The sequence below is a fragment of the Furipterus horrens genome, unplaced genomic scaffold (genome assembly GCF_987537825.1).
Source record: "Furipterus horrens unplaced genomic scaffold, mFurHor1.1.pri manual_scaffold_3, whole genome shotgun sequence".
Taxonomy (NCBI): Eukaryota; Metazoa; Chordata; class Mammalia; order Chiroptera; family Furipteridae; genus Furipterus; species Furipterus horrens.
Window position 1 is genome coordinate 7,452,638 of NW_028327173.1, and position 20,753 is coordinate 7,473,390.

General features: G+C 51.9%; 1 protein-coding gene across 1 annotated transcript in view; it reads left to right on the forward strand.

The window, feature by feature from the left end:
• VPS13D (vacuolar protein sorting 13 homolog D) overlaps positions 1-18,861 on the forward strand; it is a 235,897-nt gene extending 217,036 nt beyond the window's left edge. The window contains exons 68-70 of the mRNA XM_090268616.1: positions 8,431-8,562; positions 16,708-16,948; positions 18,320-18,861. Coding sequence (XP_090124742.1) covers positions 8,431-8,562; positions 16,708-16,948; positions 18,320-18,451 — 505 coding nt within the window. The 3' untranslated portion in view covers positions 18,452-18,861. The remainder of the gene's footprint in view (positions 1-8,430; positions 8,563-16,707; positions 16,949-18,319) is intronic.
• Positions 18,862-20,753: the final 1,892 nt, after the last annotated feature.

Here is a 20,753-nt window from a genome sequence, read left to right on the forward strand (position 1 = left end):
AGCTCCTTCAAAACACTTCTTTAAGCAAATACGGTATGGATGGGGTTGGCCAAGGGACCGAACACTCGGGCACTGGTTCCTCCAGGTGTCCGGACATCTGATGTGCTCCTGACGAGCCGTTCTTACATATTCAGTAGGTCAAGTCTTCTGCTGTGTGCTCTCGGACTGAACTTTTACACCTTAATTTTAAGTTTTGCATTTTGGTGTTTTAAATTGACTTGACACCCAGTAATTCTGAATAAGGGTAGGGTGGAGAAGGACAGCTTTTGTGACTACTTCCTGTGTGCACTGTGCTGGGTACTTTTCATATATCATCAACCAATAAGTATTCTAGTCTCATCTATTGATAAGGAAGCTGAGGCTAAGGGCGACCTCTTCACAGTCACTCAGCTAATAAGTGACCAGACTGGGATTTCAGTCTGTGTTGGTCTCTTTCCAAAGCCTTGTGTCTTCTCTATCACCATGCTCCTAAGTTTTATCTGTCTCTTAAAAGAGATCAACTTTTGGGGGAAGAGAGAAAATATAATGATTTTTTTTTTAATTATGTAATCATTTGCTAGAAGTCAATCTGAAAATATCTGGTTTATTTGGTCAGCTAGTTATCGTTAAAATTTGTACTTCGTAGCCACAAAATCAAGTTTACCAGAAATCATGTGTTTTGGCCCCTGTGAAATATCCTGGGATTGGTGTGGGGAGTGACAGTTGAGCAGGGAATTTGACCTAGGTTAAGGGACTCCCATAAGGACTCTGATTCAGAATTGTACTTGGAACACAAGGGAAGCTTGCTGGCACTTGTAAAATACCTCGTTTTTGTGACGGTGTTGAAAGTTGCAAGCTACTTTATAAGTTGTCTACCATTTCTTTAAAAAGCAAAGCCAGCCCAGGACGCGTGCAGAGGTTAGGCATTTTGGAAACCCAGCTGTGTCAGGCTGTGTTCTCAGTGTCACATTGTCCACCGGGTTGGAATCCTTTGCGAAGCGAATCTGCTTCACCCCTCCCCCAGCCCCCTGAACAGGTAGTCTTACCCCAAGGCAGTCAGTTGAGGAAGAAAAAAAAAAAAAAACCTTTGCAGCAGTTTTGTTCTTAGATTTTAAATCCCAGTAGGCATATCTGTTGGTCTTAGTCCTACCTGCTGTCATAGTTGCAGTGTCATGGGGTCCCCAAAATATGTGTCAGGTTATAGGAAGCCTTGACCCCTATAAACAAGTCAGGTGTGAATCCCACCGATGGGAAAAAAAACCCAGCCCAGGAAATGTCTTCCCCCACCGCAGAACGTCAGCTTCCTAAAGACTTAACAGCGACGATGGTAGGTTTCTAGCGAGGTGCGTGCACGAACGTCTTGCCCACAGTTTCAGTTGCAGTGACACAGTGCCGGGCTCTGTGCTGTTTGACAGACGACGTCAGAGCTCTAGGGGGAGGTGACCAGGGTGCTGTTAACAAGAAGGCAAAGGGAAAGGGGACTCTTTCACTTGGAGGCTGTTTCCCTCGTAAGAAATCTAGGTTGGACGTTGGACCCTGGCCCACCTTGGGCTTCAGCCACCCGAGCGAGGTTAGGGCCCCGCATGTGCACCAATGGCACCCTCTGCAGAGGTCCATTGTCATTGTCATCATAGGTCGCATTTTACTGAGTGCCTGTTATGTACCAAGTACTGTTATAAGCGCACTCTCTCTCTCTCTCCATATATATATATATGGGCCTACTCCTCACAGCCCCATTATTGTCCCCATGTTGTAGATGAGGAGACCAAGACTCCAAGAGGTTGCACAACTTGCCATCGGTCCCAGTTTGCAAATAGGGAAACTGGGGTTCAACCCCAGGCAGCCTGGCTCCAGGCTCTGCCCTTTCAGCTATTTTGATGTTGTTGCCTCTTTCTGTTTTATCTCCTCCATTAGACCCCAGTAAGGTCCCTGCAGACATGATTCCTGAAGGCCCAGCGCTGGCCTGTGCATGTGATAGCTCAGGAAAGGTTCATTAAACGGGGCCGAGGCAGGCGCAAGCCATTCTCAAGGCTCTGGACCCCCCAGTTAGTAGTTCTATTCGGGAGCCATACGGTTCCTTTCTGCCCAACCTAGTTTTGCATGTGTTCAAAATCCCAATTGTCATAGCAGATATTTGGTACAATCGCCTTGGTTCAGGGTTTAATGCAGCCAACTCAGTAATCATTATTAAACCTCTGCGTTAAATACTATCTCCGGAGAGGCTCTAGAACATGGGTCTGTTTCCATGGAACTATGGGCAAGAATTTCTGATGGCAACTGAGCCAGACTCTAGAGGTTTTCACCGTCCAGCCGAGTCTTCTGATTCTAGTCCACGCCGAGAGGAGCAGAATCCGCGTGTGCAGAAGGGATGCTTTCCCGCTCAGTGTTCGGGAGCGGGTGTGGTGGGGAGCCGAGGGCTGCGGGTCAGGGAGCAGAGGGAGCTCATGGCGCACAGCCTTCTGGGACTTACAGGCGCTGTCCTGCCGTGGCTGCCAGAGGGAGTTTAACCAACTCGTACACTCCAGGGCAGAGTACTGTTCAGGCAGACTGTCAAGTTCCTTTTAGGGAACTGACTAATGCTCGATTGAGCCACTCAGGCAAGAATCTTGGTGTCTTGTAGTCGTTATCCATGAACAGTATTTGAAGAAAGAGTCTGGGTTGACCTCCTGTTCTCAGCCTACTTGTGTGTGCCCAGTCGAGCACAGTGTGTATCAGTAAGATATTTAATTAAAACAAAGTCCAGGGTACACACATAAAGTAAATGCAAGCACAGTCCATCACTTTGTTGGGGTCAGTACACAGAGTCCCCAAGGAAGGTGGCAGTCACCAATTGAATAAACATTCTACTACGTTAGGAAGTCGCCTGTTTGACACACACACTTCTTCCTCGTTTTCTGATTGTTTTTGAACCTTACTTGGTTGATAGACATTGGCCATGACAGAGTTCTCAAGCCGACTAATAACTTAAGCTGTACAGGGGTATGTGGATGTGTGTACAACATCTGTCTTCAACTAATAGAACTATGACATAGTTACTCATCGTATCAGCGGAGAACAAATAACGGCTGGCCAACTGCTGACCCTCAGGCTGAAAGGCAAGATCAGCTGAGCGGAACTGGTTAGATCTCCCCGTGTCCCCTTGTTTGGGTTTGTTGTTGCTTGGAGGAAGTGGCGGGGCCTGCCTTCATGACTCTGGTCTTCCTCCAGGGGCCTCCCGTGTGCGCCAGAGAGCGGAGGCCAGAGGCAGACGCCGGTATTGATCCCGCGCGGGTGGGTATCTGCCGTGGATCAGCCACCGTATCAGCAGCCCCTTCCCGGGGGAGGGCCGTCCGAGCTGCGCAGCCCACTCCCTGACGTTTTCACGGAGTTCAAAGCTCACGCTGGTTCGGTGCTGACATTTTGGATTAGCTGGTTGACTGGAAGGCCTGCTTCTTTCTATACACTGTGAAATTTATAAACCGCAGCAGCTGAGGGCTTAAGATGGCCGAACAGCCCCCAGCTGGCAGCAATTAAATACACCGCAGACCTCTGGCTAAACCAAGGTTCGGGGAGGCAGAGTTGCTGCACATGCACCAAACAGACTCATGCTGTAAACTCCCTTTTATGTCAAGTGTTAGTGAGCAGGAGGCGCTGTCAGCGAGGGAGAGGTGAGTGGGTGGAGCTCGGCCGCCTCCTGTGTAATGATCTGTTATCCTGAGGACCTTGTGCCAGGCCTGCCCTGGACGCTGCCAGTCTTGCCAGTAAAGGTGGCCGTGAAGAAAGCAGCGAGGCAGACGGGGAGGCCGGGGGCTGGTCCCGGGATGGCCCATCAGGAGTGGGCCTGAGTAGCTTGGCCGGGGATCTTCCCGCTCTGGCGCCCATGGGCAGGCGCTGTAGCTACTCTGCCTTTTTATGGGACACCGTTACCCCTTAAGTTGAAAGAGAAGGCGGGAACGACAAGACAGCAAGATGCCATTTTGATAAGCAGCAAAAATTTGAGCCTAGACCAGTGCTGTGTAATACACAATTTTCATTTAGTTTAATTTAAATTTTAAAAATTCAGTTCATGAGGGAAATAGTGGGACAGCTGTAATAGCAAAACAATAAATACATTTTTTTTAAAAAATTCAGTTCCTGAGTCACACCGGCCACATCCCAGGTGCTGAGGAGTCACACGCGGCCACTGCTGTGTGGCACGCGGTGCTGTGTTGTCCTAGACAAGACCATGGGGGGGGGGGGGTGCAGGTTACTGGGCCGTCCTAGCTGCATGGTGGGTGGAGTGTAAGCCCATTCAGCCACTTGGAAAACAATGTGAATTTTGTTGGGTGAACGTTCATGCCCTGTGGTCCAGCGAATCCCTCTTAGACACAGACCCAGAGAAACTCTTGCCCGTGTTCACCGGGAGCACGTATGGGAATGTTCATTGTAGCATCGTTTGTAATAGCGACACCTGTCAACAGCCCCTGTGTTATCAACAGGACGGTGGATGAATGATGGTATATCCATGCAGCATAATAGTAATAAGTAGGCACAATAAATGATTATAGAGCCGCGCACAAAAGAACGACTGAATCTTAGCAATTTGACTTCGAGTAGGAAGAAATACGTCCCAACATAAAAAAGCAGTAATATCCTTTTTCAAAAGCTCAAAACAGCTGAAACCAAAGAATATAACAAGACTATTACCGGAGCATACTTTGAAATGTGATAAGTCTACATGAAGAAGAAAAGCAAGGGAATGATAAATACAGGCTTCAGAACAGTGGCTGTCTTAGGTGGAGGAGGGTCGGGGTGCAGGGAGGGGACAGCAGAGGACCACAAAGACAGACTCAGGTCGACAGTGGAAAGTTTTCATGCTGGGGAGGGCAGCTTCGCAGATCTTATGGCGTCGTTTAAGGTGAAGAAAGAAAAGCCCAGTGAGGATAATGGGCCTTGAAGTGGGGATAGTGATGAGTCCTTTCCCTCCAGGTGCGGGTAGGTTCTCAAGGGCGTATGTGAAAGTGACCCCAGGCCAGTCACTTACTGAGGGGCTCGTGGTATCCCTGAGGCAGAGTGTGACCCAGTCAGGGTTCCTGTTCTGCGCAGTCCTACCGTATCCAGAGGGTTGTGTGACCTGATTGTGCTGTCGTCCGTGTATGAAGAAAACAGCCCCATCACACAGTGGCCTGCCCTGAAGGATAACACCACCTTAAACTTTTTGCTGGCTCACAAGGTTTGAAAACGCTAGCTTTTGGGGTTTTGTTTTTCATGCTCTGATTACATTTGGGACTGAGTTTACTCACACGGTGACTTGAAGCACCTGTCGCCTCCCCCATCCGGCCGACTTTAGCCCCAGGAGTTAACATTCTAGTTGCATTGCGGGGAAGAAAGAACAGCTTTTGAGGCCCCGACAGTGATAAGGTAATGGGGGAGATTGTGAGAAGAATTCCTTTAATCCAACTTCCCACTTCTAGTAAGAGTATCTCTGAATCGCCCCTCCTAGAAGTAGTCCCGATGTGTACAAAACTGTGAGAGGAGGCTGCGTCCCCTCCAGTGCAGAGGTGCCCTCGCTCTCTCCTTCCACGCCACGTGGGAAGTCAGCCCTGAATGCCCCAGTGGCTCCTCTGTGGGCATCGAGCGCTGCTCCTGCCTCCCCGTGATGCGTGGTTGGTCACAAAGTGAGGACCTCGGGAATGGGAAGATAGTCCGTAGGCTGCCTGGAAGACAAAGAAGGAAGGGAGCGGCAGACAGGTGCGCACCCCAGGGAGCTGCTCCACTTTAGGGCTCCCTGTGTTCAGGCAGCTTTGTTTGTGGTCTGCAAGTCAGAAGATGGGGGTGAGGGTGAGTCACCAAAATTTGGGGGAGGTCCTGAGGGAGTTCACTGAGTCAAGAAATCACTGACTGTCGCAGAAAGTTATTGGATATTGTGACACTATGGGGCAGGCTGACTTATGTTCCCAACCACCCCATAGTTGTTACAAGAGGTGGTCTCCAAAGGCTCCAATCCAGAAACCGGCCACCTTTCCTCGGCTTCTCCAGCTTACCCGGACCCCATCAGAGGCGCTCACGGCTCGTCCTACGTTTTCTCCTGGTAGCGCGGGTTTCCCACCTGCGGCGCTAATGAGAAGACGAGCTCTTCTGAGGGAGATGCGTGGTCAGCAGAGGCATCGCTCCACGGCTCTGCCTGCAGCCGCCTTCCTTCGCTGGGACCACCGGTGAACTGGACAGATGCACCCCGGCCCTTTCTGTCAGGAGGTCGGAGTTCCAGCCAGCTTGAGTCCATTTTGCCGTGGTTTTGTTGACTTTCCAGGCTCAGACTGTTATCCCCAAGCTGTCCGCCCAAGTCCCCTTTTGGAGCTTCGTAGTCACAATGGCCCTTATACCTGCCCCCACTATGAATACATTCGTTCATCTAACGTGTACTGCTTCTCTGCCATGAATCTGGCACTGATCTAGTTTTCAGGACATGAAACAAAACCCCTCCTCCCATGGCGCTTGCTTTCCCGCTGGGCAGCCGAGATGCAAAGCAACTGCATTTTGAGGGCATGACCAGCCTGGTATCAGTTGTATTTTGAAAGGGCCATTCACGCTGCCGTGTGAAGAATGGATAAGGGTGGAAATAGAATAAGTTGTAAGGTTCTTGTAATGATCCATTACAAACCCAGAGACCGTTTGTTAGTGACGGCAGAGAGGGAGGAATGGCTGGATTAGAGAGATGTATGGGAACAGCCTACAGACCTCCCCGTAGACTGGAGCAGGCGTTGAGGGCGGAGAGGAATAGGCCTCCTCACACCCCTGTCGGAGGAGCCTTGGGGCTCCTGCCACAATAGCCCAAACCTCTCCCAGGAGCTTCCTGGGAGACAGAGTAGCAGGACGGCCTCGGGGAAGATACGCTGACCGGGCTGCCCAGGCAGCGTGTGCAATGGTGGTGGACGTGTCCCTAGGCCGGGGGGCAGGACAGGGCTCTGCTGCCCGGAAAGCCCACTGCGCTCCCGCCCTCGGCTTCCTTCCTGGCCCTGGTTGCTGGCGCTGTCCCAGCAGCTGCCCCCTCTCTGCTGGGGGGTGCACAGGGCCTGCACGCTGCCCTCCGCACGCTGCCCTCCGCCCGCAGTCGGGAGCCAGCAGGGCGCCCGCATCTTGGAGGAGGAGGAGTTGAGACTGCGTCTGGTGGAAATGTAGGAGTGCATGAGGTAGATAAAGTTATTTGTCACCCACTCCTTCAGCGCAGGCGTGGAGGCTCTTACTGTCTCCTAACGTCACCCTACAAGAGTAGTACTCAGGGCTCCTTATGACTGGACTTTTGAAAAATTATCCCTGGATTTCTGGCTTTCCGGCACATAGCAAACATCGCCCAGGTGTGGGACTTAGACACCGTGGCGCAGTGAGCAGAGCATTGGCCTGGGTCCAGGCGTGCTTTGCCATTGTCCCAGGTCTGCGGCTAGCCCATGGTGTGTCCAGTGGAGCTTGCGGACTTCCTGTTCATGTCATCACCCCAGTTGTCCCCCCAGTGCACTTGTCGCCCTTGCAAGTAAGCCTCCGCGCTGCCGCTGGGGCCTGACGCTGCAGCACTGACTCGGTGTGTAAGCCCGTCCCCCTCGTCTAGATGTGTCTAGAGAGGGGTGTTTTGCTTCAGTGGAATCCAGGAACAAATCATGAAAAGTACAGCCAGTACAAGGCCGAGGACAGACCAGCACACTCTTATCAGCCATCTGAAATATGCACGGCCTTTCCAAGGCAAATACGGACTCCTGTTTCTAGGAAAACACCAAAAAGCACTTATCAATTATCCCGTATGTCGTTTGTGGACAAAGACATCAGCCTACCCTGAAAGCCGTAGCAAAGCAGATTCCTTTGGGCAGCCGACAGCCGAGGGGCATGAGCTCGAGCCACTGCGGAACTCAGGCTGTGGCCTGGGGACCCGGCCAGGGAGCCTTCCTCCTCTCCCGTGTGATTCCTGCGCCCGCACCCTGTACCCAGGCAGCTAAGCTCGTCTTAGGAGAAATCCAGGCGCTGGGTGTGTGCTTTCTAAATGCCCAGGCCCCTCACTCTTCTCCCCGACCCCCTCCCTGCAAGCCTGAGATGCCTCTCCCGAGGAGGTGCCTAGGAAGGCGGACTTTGACGGAAGTCCGGCAAGGATAGTGTGACAAGCACAGCCCGCACGGGTGGACAGTCCGCATTCTGTCGAGCAGAGGCGTGGCGGGCGTTATTTTGTTTGACGTTCACAGCAGTCCTACGAGGGAGGTGTCAGCGTCCCGCTTTACAGAGGGAACTGGGACCGAGGGTGAAAGAGGCTCACTGGCTTGTCCGCGACTCCATAGCCGGCCGCTGGCCCCCGTCTCCGTGCCTTCACAGCCGGTGCTGCGCTCGAACCCCGGCCACGCGGCCTAGCGGGTGTCTCATCGTCGGAGGCAGCCCTTTTGTCTCAAGCGAGGCGGGGACACCATTTTAACCAAACGGCTGACCTCTTTGCTTTCTGTCCGTGTCCCCACCTAGGACTCAGGCGCAGAGGGTGCGGAGGCCACGCTGCTGCACGGGGCCCCAGGGGCTGCTGCCCCGCTACTCGGCGAGCCAGGCGGAGGGGCAGGAGCAGCTCTTCAAGCTCACGGACAACGTGCAGGACGAACTGTAAGTGGGAAACCAGCCGTGGGGGTTCGCCGAGTTGTCGCTTCCATCTGTGAGGCTGAGAAGCTCCCATCCGATCCGAGTCCCGTTGTGACTCTCAGACCTTGGGACCGACGAGTCCTTGGGCCAGACGCTTTATAGGCTCAGACGTAACTGCTTGCAAACAGCCTTACTTACAGCCGTGGTTCTCAAACTGGGTTTCAGAGGGAGACCTTCAGGTTTTATTTCTGAAAAATGGCCGTTTCTCTCTAGGTAGAGCAAAGAGAGAAGATCATAAAATGTTCTCAGTTTTAAGGGTTTTTTTTTTTCCCCCTGAAAACTGTCTTAAACTTTGGTGTCCTGTTTGCTGCTAGTCGCCAAAACGATGAACCGGTGACGAGTGGTAGCTGGAAATTTGGGGAACGCAGTTTTCTTAGGACTGTTCTGTTACTCTTTAAATGCAGAACCTTATGTCCCTGGGATCTTACGGTATTTTAAACTAGTGAAATTACCCCAAGTCGGTATGATAGAATTCAGTACATCACTATTTTAGGGTGCCCCTCAGTTACCTTTTTGTGTAAAATGCTCCCTAACCTGAACTGGTATCAGAACCACCAGCTCAGAGAAAGCAGTTAGTTATGCCTGGTGTAGCAAAGCGCTAGTTTAATTTCTTTTACTGCTCATGTATCACCTTTAATGTAAAGCAAACGAGGGAAGTTTCTCAGGACTGTGACTTCCTCGGCTGGTGAAGAAGTGTCTGAAGTAGAGGCTAACTCTCCGGGGGGCCTTCAGCGTCGTTGATAGCGACCATGGTAAACTGACCTCATCTCATACTTTTGTAGCAATGTTTGAACGGGGACATCAAAAATCCCATCCAGAGTTCATTTGTGGCTTCCTGGCTGTGTTTTGTGTAACCCGAGCCCCCAGCAGGGTTACAAGAAGGTCCCTTGGTGATGGAGGTGCATCACACTGTCTCAGCACAGGCCACCGTAACAAAATACCGTAGGCTGCCTGGCTTAAACAGCAACATTTATTTTTATTTCTTAAATATAAACCTCACACTGAATAAGACATACAGTGTGACTCCAAGTCATTGATAGGAACATTGAATATGGCTGTTCAAGATCAAAGCTCTAGAGAATGTATCTAAAAATCTTCCAATCCGTCACCCATTCTTCAGTCAATAATGTTTTAGTTTCCATCTTTCAGGAAGTGACAGATTAGTCTAAATCTCTCTTAATTCAGTCAGCATGTAAATTTATTTTCTTATAGTTTTGGAGGTTGGGAAGATCAAGGTCAAGGTGGTGCCCAATTTAGTTCCTGGCTTGCAGATGGCCACTGTCGCCCTCTTTCACATGGCGTTGAGAGAGAACGATCTCTGTCTGGCATCTCTCATAAGGACACTAATCCTGCAGGATCAGAGCCCCACCCTTATGATCTTGTTTAACCTTAATTACTTCCATACTTTACACAGTGACATTGGAGTGATGGCTTCAGCATAGATTGGGGGGACACAATTCAGTCCTATAGCGTGCATCATTAATACACTCTGCTTTCCAGCCTAGCCTCAGCTCTGGTCCTCATTACAATATCCTGAGTCCCCATGAGGTTTCACTCCAGGGAGGACTGTATATTCCCGCTTCCTTGGGCTAAGGATTGGGTGCCACAACCGCACTTTATACCACCTTGCTGGTGGGACTCTTGGAAGTGCCCCCTCAGGCACAGCAGGGCATGGGGCAGTGACCACTGGTCTGGCCACCCCAGAGGGCTGGGGTCTCGTCTGTCCCATTCACGGAAGAGTCCTCAGCCCCTAGCACAGTGCCTGGCACCCAGTAGGCACTCAGGAAGTACTTGTGCACGAATGATAGCCAGACAGCTGCGGTTTGACGTCACCTTGACACGTGTTCACTTTCCCGTCTTTTTTTTGGGGTGGCGGGAGGGTGCGTCAAAGACTGAGATTATAAGTCACTGTACATTGGGCTTTTAATTTCCATCTGTGGTCCTTGCAAAAGCCATTTTTCAGTAGAATGGCATGAGCCAAACACGCAGGGAGAAAGTGTGCAGCACAGTCCTTGTCGGGTTGCTGCCAGGGAGACGTGCGCACAGCCCCGGAGAGCCGGACGCTGGGGCCCAAGCGAGGCCAGTGAAGTAGATTTCCTGAAACCCCTGAAACTCATATGCACTGGGAAAAGATATTGGCATGAATGGATTTTGATTCTGAAGATGAAAGCCATGTGTCCCCGCCCATGCGTGGGGTGCATCTCGCCAGCGAACGTGGAAGGAGGTACGTGACCGCGACCTTCCTCAGTGTACAAGGAAAAAGTCACTGGGGAGCTGGCAAGCGTCCTCTGATGTGCCCCCGTGGTCAGGCTGGGTCCTCGCGGTGACGGGAACATTAGAATCATCACTTTGCAGGACAGGGGTTTTCAGGAAAAGCACGTGAGTGCCAAATTATACCCCTGACTTTTATCCTAGAATTGTAATTAAAAACATGTTTACAGACCTAATTATTTGCATATTTTCCTTCAGAGTTAACCCCTTAAAAGGGTCTTTAATACCTTGCTCTACTGTTCTAACTAACTGTTTCCACATTTTTTTCCAGTTAGACTCACTGTTTCACTTCTGGAAAATATTGTGTAATTACTTCCTGATGTAGTGAAAACCCCACAAAGTCCCAGTGCCCTGGTGACTTCAACTCTGTGCTCCCAGATCAAGTTTCGTTTAATTTTTTCATTTCATTTAATTAATTAGCATTAAAAAGATAGTTACTGACATGTGACTTAAGGTCCGGCCAGCTGAAAAGGCTTTAGTTTCGAATGAATCAAATATTGCTCTGGTATGTTGCAGAATTACTGTTGCTTCCCATTTTTCTCAATTTTGGTTTTGAAATAGGATCCTGACTTAAGCTGATGTGAAAGTAAAATCCGTCCTATCTGATTAGATTAACTTTTCTTTATAACTAGTGTCTACCTGTAGCCAGGAACCTCATTATCGTTGAAAGGGAGAGGGGGGTGGGGGGAGAAAGGGGTACCTGTTTCATTTCTGACCCTTCATCACAGTTACCTCCTGGCATCGGAAGCACGGGAATGGCTCTGACCTTTCCCAAAAAGGGGCCGCTGAGCCACACACATGACCTAAGAAGCTGCTCTAGCTTCCTGTTTTCTGAATTTTGACAATTGGGTTGTATTTTCAAAATATAGTTTTACAAAATGACATTTATGAGGTTTCCTTAATATAGAAAGAATCGCCCTGACCGGTGTAGCTCAGTTGGTTGGGCATCGTCCCGAAAAGTGAAAGGATGCCAGTTCGATCCCCAGTTCAGGGCACAGGCCTGAGTTGTGGGTTCAGTCTCTGGTTGGGGCGCATTCGAGAGGCAACCAGTCGATGTTTCTCCCTCTCTTCCCCTCACCCTAAAAATAAATAAACCAAATAAAATACAGAAACAATATAAAAAGGAAAACAAAAATAGCCCGTGAACCCACCAATCAGATAAGTCCTTTCTCTTTTTGATGAAATAAACTCATGCATGGTTAGCAAACTTGAAGAACACATAAAGAAAATCAGGAGTAAAATTCTTCTTTCTTGCACCCTTTGTAAACAGAGCGTTTGTGGTGTTTTGTATCTTGTCTGTTGTTAAGAAGTTGCAGGTAGAGAGAGAGAAATCAGAAATATTGTTTTGAGCACAGGTTATAGTGTTGATTCTAATAGCATGTAATTATAGACATAAACCTTATAGTAGTGATATATACAGTCTAAAGGCAAAAACAAAAGACAGGTCCTTTTGAGGGATGGGGTAGAATTCATTGGCTTCCTTTTCTCAGCCAGGAAACACTGAATCTATATCAGTAACCATGGACACGTAGGGAATTGGGCATTCTTTGATATGCCACTGAAATAAAACTTCCGTTTGGTGCGTTTTCCAGCTATTCTGATCAAAGTTAATGGCTTGTTAAATCTTGAATACATAAAACCAGGAGTTCTGAGAGAATTCTCTAGCTTTACTACAGGATAAAATACAACCAGCGTCCGAAGCTGCGCTTGCTCAGCCAGATTCCATCGGACCTGACAGTGTAATTTCGTCATCATCTTCTGGACTGCCGAACACATAAATTTACCGACTCCTACTGTGTGCCAGGGCGAGGGAGAAATCTGCCCTTTCCTTGACAAGTGTATATAGTCTAGCGGGGGAAACAGACACACCATTACCAAACTCTCTGTAACCCATGACCACTTTTAAAAGAGAAGTGTGAGCCATGGGGGGGCGGGGCCCCAGGGGAAGGGAAAGCTGGGGAAGGTTGGGGACCAGTGACCTGGTCCTTTGGGGTGGGGAGGGGTGCGCCCAGGAGAGGAGAGAGAGTCACGGGGCCGTGCGGCCTGGAGAAAAGGCACCATCACCTGCCGCAGAGGGAGAGACTGAAGCTGCTGTGGATCCTGCCCCTGGTGTTGCTGAGGGAATGCCGTGGCGGCCGTGGTCTGGGACGTGGTTAGGGATCGCGGGCCTTGCCGGCTTCGTCCACTGTCCATGGGAGCCTGTGTGCGCTCAGAGAATGATATGGGCCACGTGCCTTCCTTTCTCTCTGAAGAAACTTTCTGACATTGATCCCAAGGTCACAGTGTCCTCATTCTCTCCTTAAAGGAGATTTAAAAGTAAAACTTTTAACCAAAGTTTAAAATCCTGTTTTTTACAGAATTAATTACAGTACTTAGAGCAACTGCAGTGTGTCCACAGAACCCTGGGTGGCCTCTCTCGTTCTCATATTTGAGGGATAAAGCTGATGCAGAGGTTTGTTTCTGGCCGCATGCTTTTACTCTCCCTCCCTCTGAGGTCCTGACAGGTCCAAGAATAGCAGGACGCCCTCAGGAGCAGCCTGCGACCTGCGCCTTTCCTCCCCTGGGTCAGCCCACGAGGTTTCCCGGCCGTCACTCCTTCATGGGCTGGGAGCAGCCCTGCCTGGAGCGCGGTTACACAGTGGACGCAGAGTGGAAAGCCAGTGTCTGGACTCGGTGGCCATTGGTGGGGCCCTGGGCCTCACCAGTGAGGCCTGCAGGGGGCAGGCCTCCTGCATGTGGACGGCCAGGAAGGGAGGGAGGTGCCATGGCTTCGTGGCTCCGTGGCTGCAGAGGAGAAAGGAGGAAGAAGAGTGCTGACGGGGGCCAGCGGGGAGCACTGCTGTGGCCCCCACATCTCTGACACCCAAACTTCTCACAGCGATGAGTCTGGGAACCCCTCATCCTGAGCACAGTTTCCATTATTCTTTGATGTGGTTTCCAGATTCTGTAAAAAAAAGAAAGAAAAAGAAAAAGTGTGTGTGTTTGTGCACCCGCCCTGGTGCCGGGCCGTGGGCTGCCGAGGAAGTGGCAAGAGGATGATGAAGACAGAGCTGTGTGCGACGGCTCCTGCTCCGCCCGCGGAGGGGACCCTGGGGCTCCAGCCGCCTGCTGTGACCTCGCTGGCTCCCTTCCTCCTCCTCTTGCTTACGCCTGAGCTCGGATCTGCTTTTGATCTGAAGAAACAGAACATTTCATGTAAAAGTTGGAGAAGGTTATTGTTTGCAGTAGCTTTGGGATATGAAGGGGGCCCCTGGACCCACAGAGCGGAGATCTGGGCCCATTTACTGCTCCTCTCCCCTCCCAGGCCCGTCTGGCCTTGAAATCTTTTGACTTCACTAACTTTGTGCCGGAAGCTGGCAGGTAGTGTTGCCTCTATCAGATGAAGAAACTGAAGCATGAGGAAAGCAATTGGCCTGGCTGGAGTCACGCAGCCTGGCGGGGTCCCCACCCACCCAGCCTCGAGTTTGCACTGTGGGCCCTTCCGCCCAGCACAGCCTCCCAGCCCAGAGCCCCCCTCCACCCTCGGGGGGATCGGGCCTGGCTGAAGACTTGCACCATCTGTGGCATCTTGAAAAGGAGTCTATTTTAAAGCCTATAAAAGTTCCAGTGGAAAGTGCACGGATAAGGTCAGCCACCGCGGCCCGGGTATGAGCAGCTGCCCAGATGCAGGAAAGGCCTCAGCCCTTTTCAAGGCTGTGGGTGAACGTCAGCCACACGGGGTGCCAGATGGGGTGGAGAGGGCCCAGGGGGAAGGGACAGAAGGGCCCCTCCTGCGTGGGACCAGAGGAATGGAAATAACTCGGTTGGGTTTTTAATGCGCATTCCTGCTCTCAGCCCAGCTGCAGTGGCTGCTTCGGGCGTCTCCTTGGAGAGACCCCAGTTCAGCCTGAGCGGCCACCTGCCCGGCCACCGGTGCTCAGAAGCCGTAGGCCGCTTTTCGGTTTCTGCCTGGTTTCCCAGCAAGTTCTGCTGGCCCTGCAGTGCTTCCTCTCATCAGGAAGCGTCGTTTACCTCTCTCTGTCTTTCCGTCTGTCTCTGTCTCCTGTTCTTCCTCTGGACCAGCAGCGTTCGGTTTTATACCACTCCATTAAATGGCACGCACTGTCGGGACCGGGATGTGGGAAAGTCTGTGCTACGTGGCCTGGCCACCAGAAGCTGCTGGGTCTTTCTAATCTGGGCATTGAGACTTGACAAGTGTACATTCTTGGCACTGCCCACCAGTTAGAATAGAACAACAAACTACAATTGTCATGTGAGGCCATGTGATTTAAATGTGAGGCCATGATTTAAATGGCAATGGCATGCAGGCAGTTACTTGCTGAGCGAATCCTCTGGCTGCAGACTCGGTGGTGATGCTCAGAGAGACGGGGCGGGGAGCGAGGATGTGGACCCCACTGTTCCATCCGCTTAGTCAGAGCTGAGAGTCCTATCCAGGACACATCAGAGGTCAAGTAAGTGTCTGGCAATGCTTTTTGAAGGTAAGCAGTTAAGCGTTCAGAAGTAGGGCAGGGTTGGAGCATTTCATGGGGAAACTGAGAAGCTTCACGAAGGAGCTGGAACTTGTGGGTCCTCCAGATGGAGGATGTGGGTGGGTTGAGAGACACAGTGTGTCCTGAATGCAGGGCGGGGCGGGGGGCTCGCTAATCCCGGACAGTAGGTGACTGGCACATTGCTTGGGACCGAGAGGAAGTGGCCTGTCCACCAGCAGGCAGGCCTCCCTCCCTGCCATCCTAACAAAGCCGTCCTGGGACCCTGGCCCTCCAGCAGCTCCAGGGGGCGGAGTTGGGGGTGGGGGGCTGGGCTCTGAGCGACTGCAGTTTGCAAATTCCTCTCAGGACATCAAGGCCCAGGGGGCCGCAGCCTGACAGCCAGCCTGCGGTCAGCTCTTAGTATTCTTGCCGTCATCCGCTCGCCTCTGCTGTCCTCCCGACAGCGCGGCCCCATTGTGGAAGGCTGTCACAAGATGCGGGGAGGCAGCCAGGCCGGAGAGCTGTCACAGCGCTCACCAAGGGTCACTGCTCTCCATTCAGTGGCTCGGCCGAGAGGTGCGGTTTGCATAAATTTCCCCTTTCAGTCTGGGAGCTCCATGGAGGAAGAGGAAGGCGATGTTTTCTAAGTGGCCCCAAAGCCCGCAGAAGCAGTGCCTGGAAGGTGTGGCGCTCAGGGTGACAGCTTTGCTAACAAAAGCGCCTTCCAACTGTCGGGAGTTTTCTGAGCACGGAGCGGAGGTCCCACAGGTTTCCTGTCGCTGGCGGTGGCCTCGCAGAACTGAGATAGGAAGGAAGTCGGTGTCTGTGCAGCGCAAGAGCCTCGCGCCGTCTCACGTCCCCCCTTCGGGGGCCTGTGGGGTCCGCTTCCTCCCCTCCCATCTCCCGCTCCCGGCCTGGCTCTGCCAGCGGCTGGGCTTGAGCTCCTGTGCTCGGAGAGACCTTTCTCGGCTGCTCAGGCAACGTGTAGAAACGTCCTTTCTTCTCCCTCTGTTTTGTCCAACAAAAAAGCATTGTTACAGTTCTCTCTAAGCCTGACACCCCCTAAACCTCCTCACTGGGACACCCACACAATACAGTTTCAGGAGAGGGATGACTTCTCTGTCGGTCGTCATCGTACGCACATGGGCCCAGCCCCCTGTGCATGGGGCTGGGACGCCAGTCCCACTTTTATCCCTAATTTATAAATGATGAAACGGGGGCTCAAAGCGATCGCGCCACTTGCCCAAGGTGGAGTGAGTGAGTGCGGGAGGGGCCTGGTTCCAGGTCAGACCTGGGGACCCCAGAGTGCGCCTGGGCACCCCCCGCCCCTGCTTCCCACAGGCTCTGTGACCTCCCCTTTCCTGCGCAGCTTCATCGCCGTGGAGAACATCGATAGCTACTGTGTGCTCATCTCCTCCAAGGCCGTGTACTTCCTGAAGAGCGGAGACTACGTAGACCGGGAGGCCATCTTCCTCGAAGTCAAGTATGACGACCTCTACCACTGCCTCGTCTCCAAAGACCATGGGAAGGTGTACGTGCAGGTGACCAAGAAGGCGGTGAACACGAGCAGTGGCGTGTCCATCCCCGGCCCCTCCCACCAGAAGCCCATGGTGAGTCGCACACAGCCGCCCTCTTTGCCCTCCCGAATGGGTGTGTGCGGGGAGTAAGGGACAGAAACGGCCCGGCCACACCTGCCCTGCTGACGCGGCGTAGCAGGAATGCGTGTTAGGGTTCAGCTGTGCTGTCAACCCCAGGGGTGCCGCCTCTTGGCCCCCGCACCTCTAGGAAGGTGTCTGAGCGCACCCCGGCTTCTCTGTGGTCTCTCCAACAGTTGGAAAGTAACTTTCTTTTGTCTGCGCAAAGGAGCGATACATAGCAGAGGCCCTGCCCCAGGATGAATGCCTGGTAAATATTTGTAAATAAAATGTATACTTTGCCTCCAAAGGTTAGAAGATACTGTTACGGCAGGACTTCTAAATAATAATGTTACTGTTAATAACTAGCATTCATTAAGGGCTTACTATGTGCCAGGCTGGGTACTAAGTACTTCTTACAGATCACTTGATGCTGGAGTGTCATTGTCCCCACTTGACTGGTAAGGAGGCTTGGTGACAGCAGGTGACTTGGTCAGAGGTATATGGCCACCACCGGAAGGAGCTGTCCCCGTGTGGAGGGACTGTTGGCTCGGCAGGAGCACACACGAGGACCCAGTCTGGGCCACATTCTGACATCGTGTCTTTTCATGAAGCCCAGAGCCTGGGCCTCATTTTTCACCTGGTAAGCCAGGGTTGCCTGGCCTGCCTGTGAGAAGGACGTGTCATTCAAAGTGGTCTTGCTTATCCCAGGGTCTTCCTACAGGTCAGAAATAGCAACCAGCCCACCTTACCGGGCCTCTTTTCTTTGACCTTCTCCCTGCTCAGGAATGCACTGGGGTTTGGTTCGGCTTGTACTGGCTATGCTGGGATCACAGGCTTAAATCAGGGCTGGGAGAGTAAAATAGAGTTAACACCCCAAAGTGGGGGTTGTTTCCACAAGTTCCTCTTCATGGTGGGGAGCCTAGCCCAGCTGCATTTTGCCCCTTTCAAGGCGAGTGAGCAGCTCAGATGAGAAAGACCTCGAGGCGCCGGAGTGCTGGTTCTCGCGCTGTTGGACTGTCACCAGACTGGGGACTGAATCCCCACGGTACGGTCCTCGGCAGAGCCACACCCCCTCAAAGCCCAAACTGGTCCTCGGGGGCAAGGAGCCCCAGCATCAGGTGACCATGGTTGGCTACACAGCCACCTGGGGAATGTGTTAAAGACACGGGTTCCAAGAACACCCCCCCGACCCCCACCCCAGACCTCAAATTAGCACAGACTAGGAGTAGGGTCCTGGAGGCTCGCTCTTCAAGGCCCAGGGGTCCCCGTCCTGGCCTCTGCAGCTGGGCCCTTTGATTGTGCAGCCCCCCGGGGACAGGTCACTCATTCGCTGCTGTCCTCCAGGTCCACGTGAAGTCGGAGGTCCTCGCCATCAAGTTATCACAAGAAATAAACTATGCAAAGAGCCTGTACTACGAACAGCAGCTGATGCTAAGACTCGGTGAAAACGAGGAGCAGCTGGAGCTGGACTCCTGAGGGGGCCCGCGCTGGACGGCCGGGGGTGCCGCGGCCCAGCCCCACCAGTCGGGAGCCCGGATTGGAGGCCACGCCAGAGTACAGCCTGGGGGACGGTACCAAGGAGGAGGAGAAGTAAACGCTGATGGGGGGATATGAATGCAAACCAAGAGTATTAATTTGTGGGGTGGGGGTTACTTTAGATTATGGGGAGGTAATTTTTAAAAGGTATTGGTCGAATAACGTAAAAAAGAAAGTGTCCTGAGATGAATCTAATTTTTGGATTGCCCTGTATTTTGTTAACATGTATATATGTACAACTGTGTGTTTGTAAATATATAGGCACATTTCCAGACAGGGCCTGTGACCTGTGTAAAGGCTTGTTGGCTGTAAAGTAATATAAAATTATATTGGGTCTTCTATTGCACTAATTCAGCACGTCTGATCCAGGGTATTCTCTACAAAAGGCACTCTTGAGAGCTGACGGACGTGAGGCTGGGAACTAGAGGACTCAGGGTCAAGTGGACTGCAGTGGGGTGGGCGGGGCCGGAGCGGGCCCTGGAAGAAGGGGGCGTGGCTCCAAAACCCACCTGTGATTTGTTCCTCACCCCTCCTTTTAAAGGTAGCTGTTAAGATTATCACAAATTATTATTTTTTATCTACCTATCTCTTCGGCGTTCTCCTGATGAGTCTTGCCAACTTAATGAGTTTTTCTCGGGTTATTGTCAGAGTGGGTCAGTTTGAAACATTGACAGACTCTGTTGATTTAGAAGGGGGGAAAACTATCCCATAAAAATCTTTGTTTTAACAAATCAAAAATCCACAAATTTATCAAAATCCACAGTAAGAATGTCCGTCTTCCTGGGCTGCAGCAGAGGAGAAGGTCCTAGGACTCTAATAAAAGCAGCAGGCAGGCGCCCAGATCCACAGTGCTGGGGACCCAGCCGTCTGCCCTGGGGCCGGAAGGGAGAGGGAGAGTCTTAGGACAGGAGATGGAATTTGAATGTTAAAGAGCTAAGCTGTTTTGGTAAGTTTTTTATGGTACCAAGATTTGGCCAAAGCATCTCTTGTCCTTGGTTTTAAATTCCAACCAGTAACAAGGCTGGTGTGATGCCCACTCCTTCTGGGCTCTTGTTTGGTTTCTCCCTTTTCTGTAGGGAAGAGACAAGTTGTGGGGATGGGGGTGAGACTCACTCTTGGATAAATGACTAGCCTTGTGATTTTTAAATTTTTATTTTCATAAAGCTAATCAGTTTCTACAGCCTTGTCACAGCAACCCAGAGCTAAAACAACTCAGTTGGGCAGTGGCTGTGGAGACAGTTTCGGTGTTTATAAGTCATAGCCCAGATCCTCCGAAGACACAAATGAAGCTGATCTTTCTGTTTCTCTCCCTCTCCCTCCGTGTGTGGGAGGGGTGGGGGGGTTCAAAGAAGCAGGAAGGGAACTTGCAAGTTCAAGTGCTTTAGCTGAGTAGTGTTTTCAAGGATCGTCTTGAACTCCAAGGTCTAGTCTTCACTGAACTTGAATTTCATGGACTGCTAGGTGGAAACCTGGCTTTTGAGGGGTCGGAGGTGTGTGTGTGTGTGTGTGTGTGTGTGTGTGTTGGCCGGCCTTGGGGCAGTCAGGATGGTGTCCGCTCACACCCGGGATCCTCCGCAGGACTGCGCCCTCCCCAGCCTGCCTCCCTGCATCCACACGTGTGGCTTGTGGCTTCGTCATCAGTAGCCCTTTGCCTACCATCAGAACCTCTTACAGAGGAGACTCTCAGCAGGGCTGACGTGTGCCTCAGCAAGCCCTCTGTCCCATTCTGGAAAGCGGTCACTTGGATTTCTGAACTGGATTAAGGGGCTTGGCAGCAGTGGGGGCTCTGGGCTCGGAGAGCAGAAAGCTGGATGTGCCCGATGCGGAGGGGCGCTTCCTGGACTGCAGAGAGCTGTGCTGAGGCCCTCCTCCCACTCCTTTCTAATTTTAATCTGCCCTTGAAATAGTTGCCCATCTCCTCTGATTGTGCAACTCCTCTCTGACATTTGCGCCTTAGAACGTGAAAATGGGGTGGGGCTGGGGGGCAGGTGGATGCCGTGGAGAGCTTCTCAAGCTCCGCTGCCCTCCCCGCCCTCATGCCAGGTGTGGCAATAAGGTTTCAGGGGCTTCTGGTTTGCCAGGAAAATAATCCAAAGCTCTGGAGGAAGCAGGCTCTGGCCCTGGCTCCGTGAATGCCCTGTTTCTTCTCAAACTGGTATTTAACCAGTGATGTCCGAGACTTTGTTATGATAATTCCCACCGATTCTCATGCTGCCTCAAGTCCATAGTTCCTCTCGGAGGA